General features: G+C 52.3%; 1 protein-coding gene across 1 annotated transcript; it reads left to right on the top strand.

The window, feature by feature from the left end:
• Nucleotides 1-274: 274 nt before the first annotated feature.
• DAPK2 (death associated protein kinase 2) lies at nt 275-14,316 on the top strand. The gene is made up of 9 exons (XM_015811037.1): nt 275-379; nt 7,394-7,615; nt 9,220-9,358; nt 9,529-9,658; nt 10,306-10,354; nt 10,598-10,624; nt 11,700-11,852; nt 12,402-12,447; nt 13,654-14,316. The coding sequence occupies exons 1-9, from the start codon at nt 318-320 to the stop codon at nt 14,293-14,295; spliced, it is 1,470 nt and encodes a 489-aa protein (XP_015666523.1). The 5' UTR covers nt 275-317; the 3' UTR covers nt 14,296-14,316.
• The last annotated feature ends 247 nt before the right edge of the window (nt 14,317-14,563 follow it).

Raw genomic sequence — 14,563 nt, 5'->3', positions numbered from 1 at the left:
CCAGCCCCACCAGGCCAAGCTGTGGGGCAGCCTCCGTGGGTTACCACATGTGCAGATAAGTTTGGGTCCCACGTAAAGCAGGCCACCATGCACCTATTGTACCAGTCCACACTTTTCTGACACTGAATTGTTATGACGTGTAACAGTCAAGAAAATTAAATCTAAATGGGAGCCTGATCTGCCGTACATGGCCTTAAAGTCTTGGCGGAGAGGCTGGAGGGAAGTTTAACCAAAGGCAGACAGAAATGAGCGGATGCTTAAAAAGGCTGTTTATTCTTTGGCTTTGCTTCCCAGCTTGCAGAGCGCAGAGTCCAGGAATGGCCGTGTTTAAGCAGCAGAAGGTCGAGGACCTGTACGAAATCGGGGAGGAGCTCGGCAGGTAAGTGAGCCCAAACTTCCCTTTTAGTCCATCCGGTTCCAGCCTTTAGTCTCAACTCAGTGACTTCTTCGCTATTGCGTTTCTGTGCCACGGAAATGCACCTTCCAGAGTGGGCTTTTAGGGGGTTGCTGGTAGAGGGGCTGCAATAATAATAATAATAATAATAATAATAATAATAATAATAATAATAATAATAATAATAATAATAATAATAATAATAATAATAATAATAATAATAATAATAATAATAATAATTAGTACCCATTGTCATCGGGGCACTGGGAACTATGTCCAAAAACTTTGCAAAATATTTCAAGAAACTGCAGCTTCCTGCAATAACTCAAGCAATGCTACAAAAAACTGTGCTACTCGAAACATCTTACATTTTAAGGAGGTACCTGGTTGAAACCTAGAATGCTGCCAGCAACCCGTGTCAACCATCAGCGCCAGTCAATTTGAATGTTTAGTTGACTGAGGTTTACGTCTAATTAATAATAGTAGTAGTAGTAGTAGTAGTAGTAGTAGTAGTAGTAATAATAATAATAATAATAATAATAATAATAATAATAATAATAATAATAATAATAATAATAATGATGATGTGTTGGAAGGGACCTTGGATGTCATCTAGTCCAACCCCCCTGCTCAGGCAAGAAACCCTATACCATTTCAGACAAATGGCTGTTCAATCTCTTCCAGTTAAAGGGAGAATAATATTTGTCTTTGTTGAATGCTGGCTGGTCCATGTAGAAAGCTTTTGGATTGCAAAAGCTTGGGATGAAGGTCATTTTTGTCTTACTGAATTCTTGCCTGATATTTTAACACTTGGGGTGTGTGTTAAAAGGTGCATGAAATACAAATTCAAAAGACATTAGCTCAGCTGCGTGATCGCTCACCCATGGTCTTGCTAGGCAAAGATGGCAAGGCATGTTCTCCTCATGTGGACCAGGAGCACTTCTAACATTTGGGGTCTGAGGGTATCAAGGAGGACCCAGCATCAGAAAAACGCCTGCGGGTGCCTGGTCTCCAGGAACAGCAGGGACGAGCTCTTGGCTGCCTCCTCCCTGATTCTGCCAAGGGAGCCTCTGAGGGGCAGCCGCTCCAGGCGGTGACCGCTGTGTCTGGCCAGCGAAGGGATTGCCAGGACCCTCCCGGGGCAAAGAGGCTTCCAGCCGGCATCTGACAGGGTTGGGAAGTGGGGTGACTGCCCGCCTTGTTCCTTTGCACCAGAGAAGGAGGCTGCCTTCTCCTGGCACAGCAGTCGGCTCAGACGCTTCCGAAGCAGCCCTGCAGCAGCCCCGCCTGGCGTGGGCCCCCGAGCCCAACCTGCCTCCCCATGGAGGAAGTGTCCCCAGCAGGGGCTTTCTCTGGGGCAGCGGCCGGTTGTTGCTTCTTGCCCACAATTGGCCTGGCGCTTGGGCGCTTGGGACCTGTTGGCACTGCTGCCAGCTTTGTGTGCCTTTGCAAGTGGTGGAAAGAGGAAGCTGCTCAGGGCATGAATCAAAGCTTGTTCCAGTCACGTAATTTCCTGAGCCAAATGGTTTTGGAATTGCAATTCTGGCCCAGTGCAGATGGCCCGTCCCCTGCGGGTCACTAGCTGACCTCACGAGAGCCATGACAAACCTGGGAAGGGACTGAGGGCGCTCCAGGTGTCCCCCAGTTGCTTAGGACTGTGATCCCTTCAGTGATGCCCAGATAGGCCGCCACGTGGTCAGCCAGTGGCTGGCGGAGACTTAGCAGCCTTTGGGGCAGTGGCTCCTCCTGGGTGCTCAGCGGCCGATGGCTGGACCGGGCAGTTGGGATCCACAGCACTAGGATTGTGTCACCTAGAATGGCCCTCGATGTCACGCTCCTTAGTTCTGTGGGCAGCAGCCATGCGAGTGACTTCATGCTTTACTTTGAACGGGTTCCGGGCGGTGTTGTTTGCAGTCAGAAGATGGGTGTGTCATTGTTGTGGAAGACTTTGCCATGAACAGTTGACCCAGGGATCTCCCCTTAACTCAGAAAAAGAGATTCTGTTTTGGACAGATCAGGCTTGTCCTTGTGCGACCAGCTCAGACTTTTTTGACAAAGGATTCAGGAGGTGCCCTGCAGATCCTGACAAGCAGAGCCCAAGTCTGCCCTTCATTTCTTGGGTGAACATCTGTGCCCTGCTTCTGCGACAGAGAATGTGGCATAAATGGGAGGATTGGGGAAGGGCTCTCGGCCAGCCTGCCCAGCTCTCCTTATTGCAATTAAGGACTGGACTTCATACTTCCGAAAATGAGGGATGGGCTGTTGCTTCCCTAGTTCTTTTCCAAGAGGTGGGCTCCCAACCCTCTTGCCTCAGGAAGAACCTTTGGGGGCTGGGAAGCACTTTCTGCCCCTGGCATCCTGAAGTGGGTCCCGGTGAATAATCAATTAGTTGGAAGGGAGGATCCTGATGGGACAGATCCCCTCCCCACTCAGCCCCAGAGCCATTTCCTCCCCCCCCCCAAATCGCCTGCAGGGGAAGGCCATAAATTTGTCAGAGGGCCCTTTGAACCCCAGCCGGGGAAGTGGTGAGCAAGGCTGACCCAGCAGAGGGAGGAGGAGGTGGCAACGGGGCCCAAGGTCGCCCTGGGCGTTGGCCGGTTCCTGAGCCTGGAGCCCTGTGCCAGAAGGAAGCTGAGGGCTGCTGGCCTGTTGGGCTGAAGAGCACCGATAACCAGGCAGCAGTCAGAACACTCAGGAAGGCTTTCCAGATGCGATGGGACTGCACTTCCCATCATTCCCCCTTGGGAGATTAAGGACCAACCCGAAGAGCCTGGTTTCGGAGGCTCTTACATTGATGGTTGTTGAGACAAATGGCTGGTTCTGAAGAAGCCCCCGTTGGGCGCTGCATTAATGGACAGGGGAGGCCAATCCAAAGTACGGTTGGCTCTCATCAGGATCCCAGAGAACAGCCATTGTGCAAAAGCGGATGCAAATGAATAATTTGGCGCCCAGGTGAGGCAGGAGCACCTGGATGAGCTTTGTGCCCCACCAAACAATGGTTGGGCGTATGTTGAGCAGGCTGATTCTCATGGGTGCAGCCCACATCAGCCTGGCCGGCCAACCCAGGGAGTGGTCAGTGACTTGCCAGACCCAGGCCTATCCCAGGAGAAAAGGGGGGCGAAGAGCCAAAGGTGTCTGCGCTCCACTGAGAGATGCGCAAAGAGCCCAGCGAGCAGGTTTCGGCCCCCGGAGCCTGTCCAGCCCCCCCTTCCCCTCCCCTGCCCCTCCTGGTGGAAAGGGGGCCAGCAAGCGAGCCGACTCAGCCGGGCATCAAGTGTGAGTCAGATTTGCTCACTTCAGCTGAATGTTTGCATTTCTGGGCTGGTTCTTTGGAAATCGGAGTAGGATCCTGGCCTGGCATTTGGCCCACAAAGTGCCCGTCCAGCCTCGCCAGGAGCTGCTTTGCTGTGCTGCCGGGCGGGTCCCTTTGTCCCCCCCCCACGCCCTTTTTCTCTTTGGAAGGCAGCCTGTCTGGACAACAAAGGGCACCTTGTGGGCAGCCTTTGGGCCAATGAATGGACTGAAAAAAGAGCCCCCCCCCCTGGCCTCGCTGCTGCTGCTTCTCTGGATCTGTGTCAGGGAGGGAAGAGGCCACGGCCGGCCGGCCTCTCCTCGAATGCCCCTTTCCTGAGGTTTCCTGGGGGAATCTGGGGGCTGCATTCCTTGCCTTGCAGGTCTTGGCTTTTTAAAAAAATGCAGTGTGTTACGCGGGAGGGGCAGCCCCTCCTTTCTCCACAGAAAGCCCCCCCATGCCACAGGATGACTTGGGGCCTCTCAGCCTGGCCCACCTCGCAGGGTGTTCTTCAGGGGATGAAATAAAGGGTGCTGCTTGGCCCCCAGAGGCAGCTCCTGTGTTGCCCGTCGTCCTTCGACCTTTGCTGCTTGGTTCCGTCACCCTCCACAGTCTGCCTGTGGCTCCCCCCCCCAGTGACCGGCCTTCCCTTTTGCTGCTCCTGGCTGGGACCTCCGAGTGGCCGCCTCTCATTCCGGGCAGAGCTGCTCTGGCTCCCTGTCTATCTTTAGCCTCTGGGAGGGTCATTCCGGCCATCAGGAAAGGCAGCTGAGAGGGGGGGAGCTGGGGGGGAAGAGGAGGCCGGCTGGATCGGCTGCCCACCCCCACCAGGCCTCTTGTGCAGCAGCAGGGAGCCTGGCTGGCCAACCCTGTCCAACTTTGCAGAGTCCAGCCAGGGCACCGAGGAGAGCCTGGGGGGGGGGCACGATGCCTGGGGACTGCTCAGCTCAGGGGGCTCTGATCCCGAAGAGGGGATTTCATTGTGGGCCCTGGGCTGAGCGGCAGGGGGGGGGGCAACCAGCAGTCTCACTTAAAGAGGGACTAATTGATCTGGAGGGTCCCTTTGACAGACGAGCTGCCCAAGCAGATTTGCTGTAACAGGCCTGGGAAACCTGCTTTTGGGGGGCTGACTGACATTTTGAAAAGCAAAAAAATAATAATACAACTCTTTACAATGATGGTTTCACCCCACCCCATGCTGGGGTTCGCAGCTACAGTCCGACTTCACACACACACCCCGCCGCCTTTCCTTTATGGCTCGGCATCATGTACGAAGCCCTGCCATCTCCTGAAGGGGGGCCTCTAACCTGGATAACAGGTCGCATCGTCCCCAACCGGCATAGCTGGGCAAAGAAGCCTGTTTTGCAGCGTGTGAATGCTCTCCTGCTGAGGTCATCTGGCCAGTGTAAACAGGGCAAACAGCTGGTCACTCTCCTCCTGCCACCTGGGGCTCTCGGACGGGCTCTGGACGGTGCCACCAAGTCTGGTTGCAGCTGCCAGTAGAGGAGACTCTCCCGCCCCGCCCCCCCACCCAGGCTTCCCTGCCCAACTTTCATCTCTGCTTTTAAGCTGAGCATCGCTTTGGCCCAGCCGGAAGCGGCTTTGGCCCATCCAGCTCTGAGCAGCTGCCTTTGCTCAGCGTCGGGGCTCTTAAGGCGCATCCAAAAATACCCCCTGTCCGTCATGCCCAGCACGTGACGTGACCCTGATGTTTAGATGACATGCCACCAGCAAGGGCTGCATTCTCGCCCGCCTGTCATTTAAATATGCTTTTTCCAGATCGGATGGGATTGCAACCTGGGTCTTAAATGCTAAGAAAGCTGAAGTTCCTCAGTTTCAGACAAAATGGGGTGAGTCTGCTTTTTCTGAGCCAGAAAGAGCCCCCCCCCCATTGCTTATTCTCCAGAGGCCACAAAGCCTAGCGCCATCTGGTGTCTCAGTTGCATCACTGCACTATCCACACAGCCAGCTCCTGATGGCTCTCAGTGAGTTGGAGCACTCTGAGAAGGGGTTGGAGGGGGCCTTCTCTTGCAGCGGGGGGGGAGGGGGGGCTTCGCGTGCACTCTATCCTTGACAGGGTTCGAGGAAAGATTGGTGCAGCTGCTTCCTCCCTCTTCTGCCACCAGGTCTGTGTTCGGGTTCCACTCCTTTTGAGCTTCAGAAGAGCAGCGCCCAGCTTCCTGCAAGAAGGCCCCTTGAATCCTCTTTCTTCACACCTGGAGGGGAAGAGGGCTTGGGAGAGCCCCCTCCCCCAGACACTGGAATTGGCTCATCTGGTCTCTTGGCTTTCTGTTTCTGACCTTGGAAGGGAACCGCCAGCGGCATGCCAGATGGGCAACCTTGGGCCTCCGATGGCCGGCGGTGCAGGAAGGCTGCCCCACTTGAGCCTGGTCAGCAGTTGCATTCACGCCCCTTTGGGGGGCGGCTTGAGATGCCCCTGGGCTCAAAGGTCCCACTTGATGGGGCTTCGCTTCTTCCAAGGGTCCATCCAGATTGGCCGGAGTCGCCTTTCCACTCCCCCGTCCTGCCCCCCAAGGGGAGCGTGAAGCAGGGAGGGCAGAGACGTCTGGCGGAGGAGCCCAAAGGCCCAAGGTGGCCGAGCAGCTCCGAACGGCTCGGAAACGACCCTCCAAAGCTGGACAAGAAGGAAAGACGACAGGAGGGGGGATTCTCTCTGGGGTGGGTTTGCCCCGAGCCTCCCCCTGGGCCCCCCAGGGCTTGGCACAATGTACAGGTAGTCCTCGACTTACAACTATTCATTTAGCGACCATTTCAAAAAAAGTGGCTTATAAACAGTGCTGGCACTTACGACTGTCGCAGCATCTCACAGACGTGTGATCAAAATTCCAGCGCTTGGCAACCGGTGTGTATTTAGGACGGTTGCAGAGCCCCAAGGGGGGGGTTGTCATCTGGTCGCCCTTTGTGCCCCTCCCTGCCTTTTTCTGACAAGCAAAGTCAAGGGAGGGGAGCCGGGTTTGCTTAACAACCACTTAACAGCGGCAATCATTCGTTAACAAACGGGGCAAAAAAAAAAAAGGTTTCAAACTGGGCATCATTTAACAACCCCCCTGCTCAGCAGCAGAAATTCTGTGCTCAGAAGTTGCGGACTGCCCGTATTCTGGAATTAGAAAGAACCGTCCCTCTGTCTGGAACGTCTTAAGAGGCTCAGTCAGGGCAATTGGACCCAAGCTGATTAAACCCGAGACACTTCGTTGCTCCTCCAGGAAGCCTCTGCAGCCGCACCAAGAATTCTGGGTCGGCAGGGAAAGTCGTTGGAAAGAACCAACTCTCGCCCCACCGACTGCAGGGGGTGGGGCAACGTGTAAGTGAAGATTCAATCACCCAGGCCAAAAATGTCTCAAATGGACCAAAGTTGATTAAAAAAAACTTTCTGACTCTCTGCCTACCCAAATTCTCATTTTGACTGAAGAAGTTACTTGGATGAGTACCGAAATGTCCCAGGTTTAATTTTGGTCCAGTTGCCATGATTTAATCTTTTAAATACTTTTGGCCTGGATGACTGAATCATCATTTGCATCTCTGTTTGGAACGTTGTTCTCCCTTGTCCAGCCCTCCTCCGGCACCCATTTCCTGTAACTTGGCCGGCGGGGATGGGGTGCATTCAGGAGCCTCCCTCAGCTTCCTTGACCGGATCCTGCCCCACCCCCTCGCTCCGGATTAACCCCGTCCCGTGGCTTTGCTTGCAGTGGGCAATTTGCCATCGTGAAGCGGTGCCGGGACAAGGCTACGGGGCTGGACTACGCGGCCAAGTTCATCAAGAAACGGCAGAGCCGGGCCAGTCGCCGTGGGGTCCGGCGGGAGGAGATTGAGCGGGAGGTGAACATCCTGCAACAGATTCTGCACAGCAACATCATCCAGCTGTATGAGGTTTACGAGAACAAAACCGACGTCGTCCTTATCCTCGAGCTGTGAGTAGGGGGATCCGTCAGGCATTGGGGTTGGTCGGTTTCCCCTCTCGGAGGAATCTTTGGGAACGGCGGAGCACATGAACAAGGAACTATTTCACTGTTTCTCAAGCTGGGGCCTTTAAGATCTGTGGACTTTCTGCTGGCTGGAGAATTCTGGAAGTTGAAGTCCCCAGATCTTAAAGTCCCCCAGCTTGAGAAACACCGACCTATTTCATCAACACAGAGGGCTGAGAATCTTCCAGGTCATGAGGCGCTTCTGGGTCTCTGCTGTCTTGTTTGCCTAAAATAAAAATTAAATCTATCTGCAGATCAGTTTAGGGTTTCTGCTCTGCTTATCAGTATTTTCCATTCACACAACACACAATGTGTTGAGCCACAGTTTTTTTCAAACCTGAGTGGCTAGATTCAATGGATCTCAAGCCAGAGGGCTGAAATCAAACAAACCACAAAGTGCCCACACATAGGTCCTCATGCACAATAAGCACGGATGCGCCCTGTTTCTTGTTTGTTTCTAAACCCAGTTTTAATGAAGTGAATATTATTTGAACAAGAAGGAAACTGTTCCAGGTTGTTAGTTCAGAACAAAGACGTACTTTCCCAAATGGAAGCTTGGAAGCCAGAGCTATGAGTGCAAACTAGAGATGGATGCACAGCCCCTCCTTTTAAGCGCAAAACTCCAAGTTACTCAGCCCTTCCAAGTAAATATGGATTCTGCAAGTGTTGAAATGCTCAGAGAAGATCTCTAGAAGCCTGGATCAATGCTGAGTGCCACCTTGCTATAAACTTCACTGACTTAAACATAGTGTAAATTCCTGCATCCGAGTTTTCAGGTCACCATTATTGCTGGATTTTGACAGAATGCAAAGTAAAATTGTGTCTCTTGTCACAATTATAGATCTGTCACACAGCCCAGTTCTGCTTCAGGCAAGAACATTTGGGGGCATTTCTGTTTGCTTTGGTGATTCTGGGGCTAAAACGCACTCTCGGAAGTGTGTTGTTGTGTAGTTCATTTCCCAGAGGGCAGAAAGGACGAGAGAGCAACGTAAGCCCCGAACGAGCAATGTGAGCCCCGAACGGGAGCATGAAACAGCAGCCCGATTTGAGGCAGGAGTGGGGTCCTTCCGGAGACTCGTACTCACAGGAGGCTGCCGGTTGGGGGGGTTGCAGAAGGAGCCTCGGGTTGATTGGGGGGGCAGCACATCCGGACAGCGGAGGCCGGGTTCGGTTGAGGAAAAAAGCAAACGTGGAAGTTTGCAACTCGATCCTTCTCTGTGGAACAAAACAAAGTCAATAAACGAGAGGCGCCTCATCGAAATTATGGCATCTTCACGGGGAGGGGGAGGCAGCAGCCATTTGCTGAAAGGGAAGCCATCTTCCAACTTTTCTGGGTGTTTCTATGAAACGGCTCCTTTTAGGGCATCTGCTAACCCAGGGAAGACAAAGGAAGGCATCCTGGCTGTTCTCCTGCCCACAGGCAAGATTTTTATGTGTTATTCCCCTCGTGGTTATAATGTTATTTCTTTTGGGTTGAATTGTCAGATAAGCAATGAACGTGTTGGCAAATGACCAGTGACTGCAAACCACTTCCTCCCCTTATTTCGCAGAGTCTCCGGAGGGGAACTTTTTGATTTCCTGGCCCAGAAGGAGTCACTGAGTGAGGAGGAAGCCACACAGTTCATTAAGCAGATCCTGGATGGGGTCAGCTACCTGCACACCAAGAAGATCGCCCACTTTGATTTAAAGGTGAGGAGCAGCTGCAGCTAAAGCCCTTTTCCTGCCAGCCAGCCCGCCCAGCCGGGGGTGCAGCCTCCTGAGCCCCACTTCAACCCACCTTCGCTCCCCTCCCTCCCTCCCTCCCCGGCTCAGCCTGAAGGTTGATGCTCTACTCTGCTCTGCTCTTTCTCATCCCGAAGCCTGAGAATATTATGCTGCTGGACAAGAACCTTCCCATTCCTTACATAAAACTGATCGATTTTGGTCTGGCCCATGAAATAGAAGATGGAGTGGAGTTTAAAAATATTTTTGGGACACCAGAATTCGTAGGTAAGTTGATGTCCTTTTGCCCTTACTCTTGCGGCTTCATCCTTGTTAGCCGTTAGTCTTGGACTCAAGAAGAGGGGCGAAAACGCACCCCTAAACTCACCCAGGGCCTGGGGTGGCAGGCCCTCTCAGTCCAGGACCCTGCTACTGTCTGCCAGGAGTGCAGTTTCCTTCCTAGCCGAGGATGATGGGTCCTGGCTGTCTCTAACACAGCGGTTCTCAACCTATGGGTCGCGACCCCATTTGGGGTCGATCGACCATTTCACGGGGGTCGCCAAGCAAGGCTGTCCGCCATTTTTTTCCCCTTTTCCGGTGGGTGCCTTACCTCCCTTGAGCTGGGCCAGCTGGTGGTCAGCCTGCTCCGTCTCTGCCGCTTGCCAGCTACGCCTCGGCCGGCGCAGGGGGCGGAACCACGCATGTGCGGCGCTCCCGGGCAGGGAAAGTCCTCGACTTACGACCGGTTGGATAGTCCTCGACTTACGACCGGTTTAGTCCTCAACTTATGACCGGTTTAGTCCTCGACTTACGACCGATTGGGGGTCGCGGCATTAAAAAGGTTGAGAACCACTGCTCTAACACATCTGGGAGGCTTCAAGTTGGGGCATGCAGCCTTTGTCTCTCTGACCTTGGGGTTCACTTTCTCCTTCCAGCTCCAGAAATCGTAAATTATGAGCCGCTGGGACTGGCAGCTGATCTTTGGTGAGTCTTTTCTCCTATGCTTGCTCTACCTCCAGCCTTCTTCCTTAACCGGGTGTCCTTTGGTTGGGCTGCCGGCAGGCTGGTTGTTGGTCCAGCTGATTTCTGTGTGCTGGATCGGCCTTTGAGAACAAATCAGGAAACAGAAGACAAGTTTGCTGTGTGTTTGTTTTCCTACTATCAACCTGACTGAGTAATTGATTTTAGCATAAATTTGTGGGTGTTTTTTTTCCCCTTTCCCCCCAGGAGCATTGGAGTCATCACTTACATATTGTAAGTACTCAATTATTAGTTTCCTGTATTTATTCATCTATTTATTTTTATCTGTTCCCTGCCATTTTCAATCCCACATTTCCTGCAAGATGTGCAAGGTGCAGTCAGTGCCCCCTCCTCACTTTATCCTCACAATGGCCCTGCTATAAGATTAGCCAGATTGAGAGGAAGAAACTTGTCTAAGGAAGCTGGTGGCAAAAGTGGGGGCGGATTCCATTCCCTCCGTCCCTCCTGAGAAAGAGGTTGCAGAGGCACTCGGAGGGGATGTCTTGGACAGGAGGTAATTATGGGGAGGGGAGGGGAGAGAACGACCAGAACTGAGTTGTAAAAAAGAACAGTGTGAGGCTGTAACTAAGTATTACGCAGATTGGATGGAGGTGCATACAACTAATTATTGCAATTAAAAACATTCTAATAGACTAGCAAGGTAGCGGAAAGTAAGCAAATGAAGAAGTCAAGGTTGGCCCCACAGGCGTCCCTGGGCAGGGGAAGGAGAAGATGCTCCATAAAGGGGCTGCCCACTTTTTGCTCAGTCACCCCAGCAAAAAGCCCAAAGCTGGCCAGTGGAGCAAGGCCACTGGGAATCCCTGGCAGCAGTTGCACAGGCTGCTCACCAGGTGGCAGTGTGGAGCTGTCCATGATCTTGGGAAGGCTGCAGTCAGCTGGAGGAACTTCTGATGCCCATCAAGGGAGGGTGGCTTTGGGGGTCTCTGGCACGGATCCCCCTCACCTCCCACCACACCCCCCAGCAGGCTGCCATTCTTCCCTCTTCCTGGCTTCTGTTGTGTGCACCCAAATTCCTATCAAGGCAGGAAGAGGAAAGATGGCTCCTCATCTGGGCTGGGGGAGGGGCTCAAAAAGGCAGCCCTTCCTCCCTCCCTCCCTTCCTTCCTTCCCTCCTCCTACTGAGCCTTCCTGGGCAGCACAAACACTTATCTCGGTTTTATAACAAGATTCTCACTGGGCCCTTTCTGCCCATGCTGTTTGGCATCTTCTGTCTCCACTGGCCCTGCCAATTCCACTCCTGATCCTCTGGCCCTCCCTCCCTTCCACCCACCCCCAATTCCCCATGCAGGCTCAGTGGTGCTTCTCCATTCCTTGGGGAGACGAAGCAGGAGACGCTGGCTAACATTACTGCCGTCAATTATGAATTTGATGAAGAATTCTTCAGCCATACCAGTGACCTGGCAAAAGATTTTATCCGGAAACTTTTGGTGAAAGATACACGGTACGTCCTGAGCCACTTGCCAGAAGCTGGCCAGAGTTGAGAGTCCCACGTCTAGCCCAGGAGGTTTCTAGATGACCGCCAAGTCTGAGAAGAAGCTGGAAAACTTTTGTGGGCTCTAAAGATGCCTCATTGGGACTCGTGGGAGGAAGGGGGGGGGCTGTTCAGCGTAATTTGGCTTAGCTGCCACAGAGTTGAAGGGCTCTGCTTAATGGAGCTATCAGAGAACCTCCGAAAAGGAAGAAATGGACATTTTTGGTGTGCTCTTCCTGGCCCCCTAATCTAAGAATGAATTTCCCAAGAGCACCTTTATAGGTGTCAGACTTGCCACTTCAAAGTAAGCATAGAAAGTGCATTGATTGCAACTCATTGTAGATAAACAGGTTTATGACTCTCCCCCCCCCCCCATGTGCTTCCTGGACTCCGTCTGTTTAAACACAGGGAGGCTCTGGATGATCTTTCTGTGGGTGGAGGAGGGGTCTGCCCTCCATGCTTCTGACCGGGAGCTCTTTCCCACAAGGGGGTTTCACTGAGGTCCTTCTCCCCTTTTAGGAAACGACTCACAATCCAGGAAGCTCTCGGGCACCCCTGGATCCAGGTAAGTCAAGAAGGGGCCTGGAGGCTTTGCACTGGATGGGAGGAAGGCATCCATGTCCTGCTGAAGTTGGACAGAACTTTGTATGGCCCTGCCTATTTGGGCAGAGAAAGCCCCCCAGTTTCATACCCAAACCCCTGGTTTTCATCATTCAGCAGCACGGGGGTCCATCAGCCGCTCCTTTGGGGGGAATCTTTCTGTTTACTGTAGTTCTCTGCTACAAAGCCTGCCCAAGCTATTTCTGGGTTCCTGTTCAGAGGAAGGAATAAAGCAAAGTAATCAGGCCTAGCTTTTTTAAAAAAAAATTCTTCTCTTGGACATATTATTGTTGTTGTTGTTGTTATTCCATATTTGAGATACAATTTTCTGTCCTGGCACACACTGAGTTGTCCGTACCCGTCTCTGCTGTTGGCATGAAATGAAGCAGTTTGTTATTTCGGCTTTGCTTGTTTGGCTCTTTCTGAATGTAAAAATCCTTCCATCCTGCCCTTCTTGAAGTAAGCAATACCTTGAAAAAGAAAAAAAAAAAGAATCACCCTGTTGCCTGTAAGAGCAACTTTCCAGGAAGGACTAGGAGAAGGAAGACCCGCCTCAAGGATCGCCCCCCTTCCTTGGGGCCTGCATGCCAAAGCCAGAAGGGGCGTCTTGAGGTCAGCATTTCCCAAGTGGATTTTGAAAACTCCAAACCAATTGTAGAATATCAAAAACTTATGAATGCTGGCAGTCATATGTAAACTGATCAGAATTTTTATTTTATTTTTGGATATCCATGAAATGAGTTGGCACAAAATTCACTCTTTGCTGGGCATCTCGTGTAAGACGGGCTCTGCCCCCCCGGCCAGCATTTTCCCTCTCGGGACTATCAGAATCAAATGCTGGAATTTGACTTTTCCTATGCCTCCCTCTATAAATACTCATCTGGCTACCCCAGAAATGATTCTGTTTTTACAGAGGTTGGTTCAGAGATGTGTACAGATGTTGATTTGGCACATAGTAAGGTCATTTTCCTTGTGGGAAAGCTGCTGTTTCACAAATAGTTTGCAAGAAAGATAACCAAATGCATAAAGAGGAGAAAGGACTTGCGCTTGCTTCTGGCACCATGCACGTGTGTATTTGCACCCTGGTTTGGTGATGTTGATGTTGTGGTGTCTTTAGACCCTTGTGGTGAGATGTTCTTGGTCCATAATCCCCCTCCCGGCTTCTCTCCAGTCCAAAGAAGGCTCCAGAGCCCAAGGCCACAGGAGGAGTGAGCCCCGGCCGCTGGAGACCAAGTGGCTGAGAGATTACACCATCAAGAGCCACTCCAGCATTCCTCCAAACAACACCTACGCCACCTTTGAACACTTTACCCGCGTGGTGGAGGTGATCTCTGGCATGGAGAGGAGCTTTGGCGCCCTGGCAGCCTCCCACGACACCTTGCAGGGGGACATAGACGCCCTGGTCTCCATCTACGATGAGAAGGAAGCTTGGTACAAGGAGGAGCATGAAAGCGTGAAGTATGAGCTTTCCCAGCTGAAGTATGAGCATCGCAAGATCGGATCCTTGAAGAAGCACCTGAAGGAGGACATCCAGGCCGTGGGCGCCAACCTTGCTGGGGTCGCAGGGAGGTACCTCGGCCTGCAGTCGCACTACGAACGGCTGAGCAAGGAGCTGTCGGAGGAACTCAAGTGGGTCCAAGACTTAACGGGCAGCTTCTGGCCTGAGGGCAGCCCCCAGGGCCACGCGCCAGCCAGCTTCGGCTGCGTCTTCCAGAAGGACCTCAACGACTCGCTGATGGAGCTGCTGAACAGGTCCTGCTGTGAAGAATTCCTGGCGGCCTTAAACCTGGGCATGACAAAATCCAGTCAGTGATGCTGCTGAAAAGAGAAATATTTATGCTGTTGCTTCAGACCGAATTGGTGAGGAATTGCTTGGACGGGAGCTGCATGCTGAACTCACACATTTGGGTTTATTTTTGAACAATGTTATTTGACAGACCCTTGTTACCACTGTATTTTTATATTTTTTTTCCCCTCTGTGAAAATCGATCCCGATGGAGATGCCTTGGGTTCTGGATGTTGCCTGCCTTGGTTGGGTTCCAATGAATTTCTAATAAGGCCTTGCATTTTTTCTTATCAAA

Source organism: Protobothrops mucrosquamatus, unplaced genomic scaffold, assembly GCF_001527695.2.
Source record: "Protobothrops mucrosquamatus isolate PMUCROS unplaced genomic scaffold, P.Mucros_1.0 scaffold27, whole genome shotgun sequence".
Classification (NCBI taxonomy): Eukaryota; Metazoa; Chordata; class Lepidosauria; order Squamata; family Viperidae; genus Protobothrops; species Protobothrops mucrosquamatus.
This window is presented reverse-complemented; position numbering and strand designations above follow the sequence as displayed.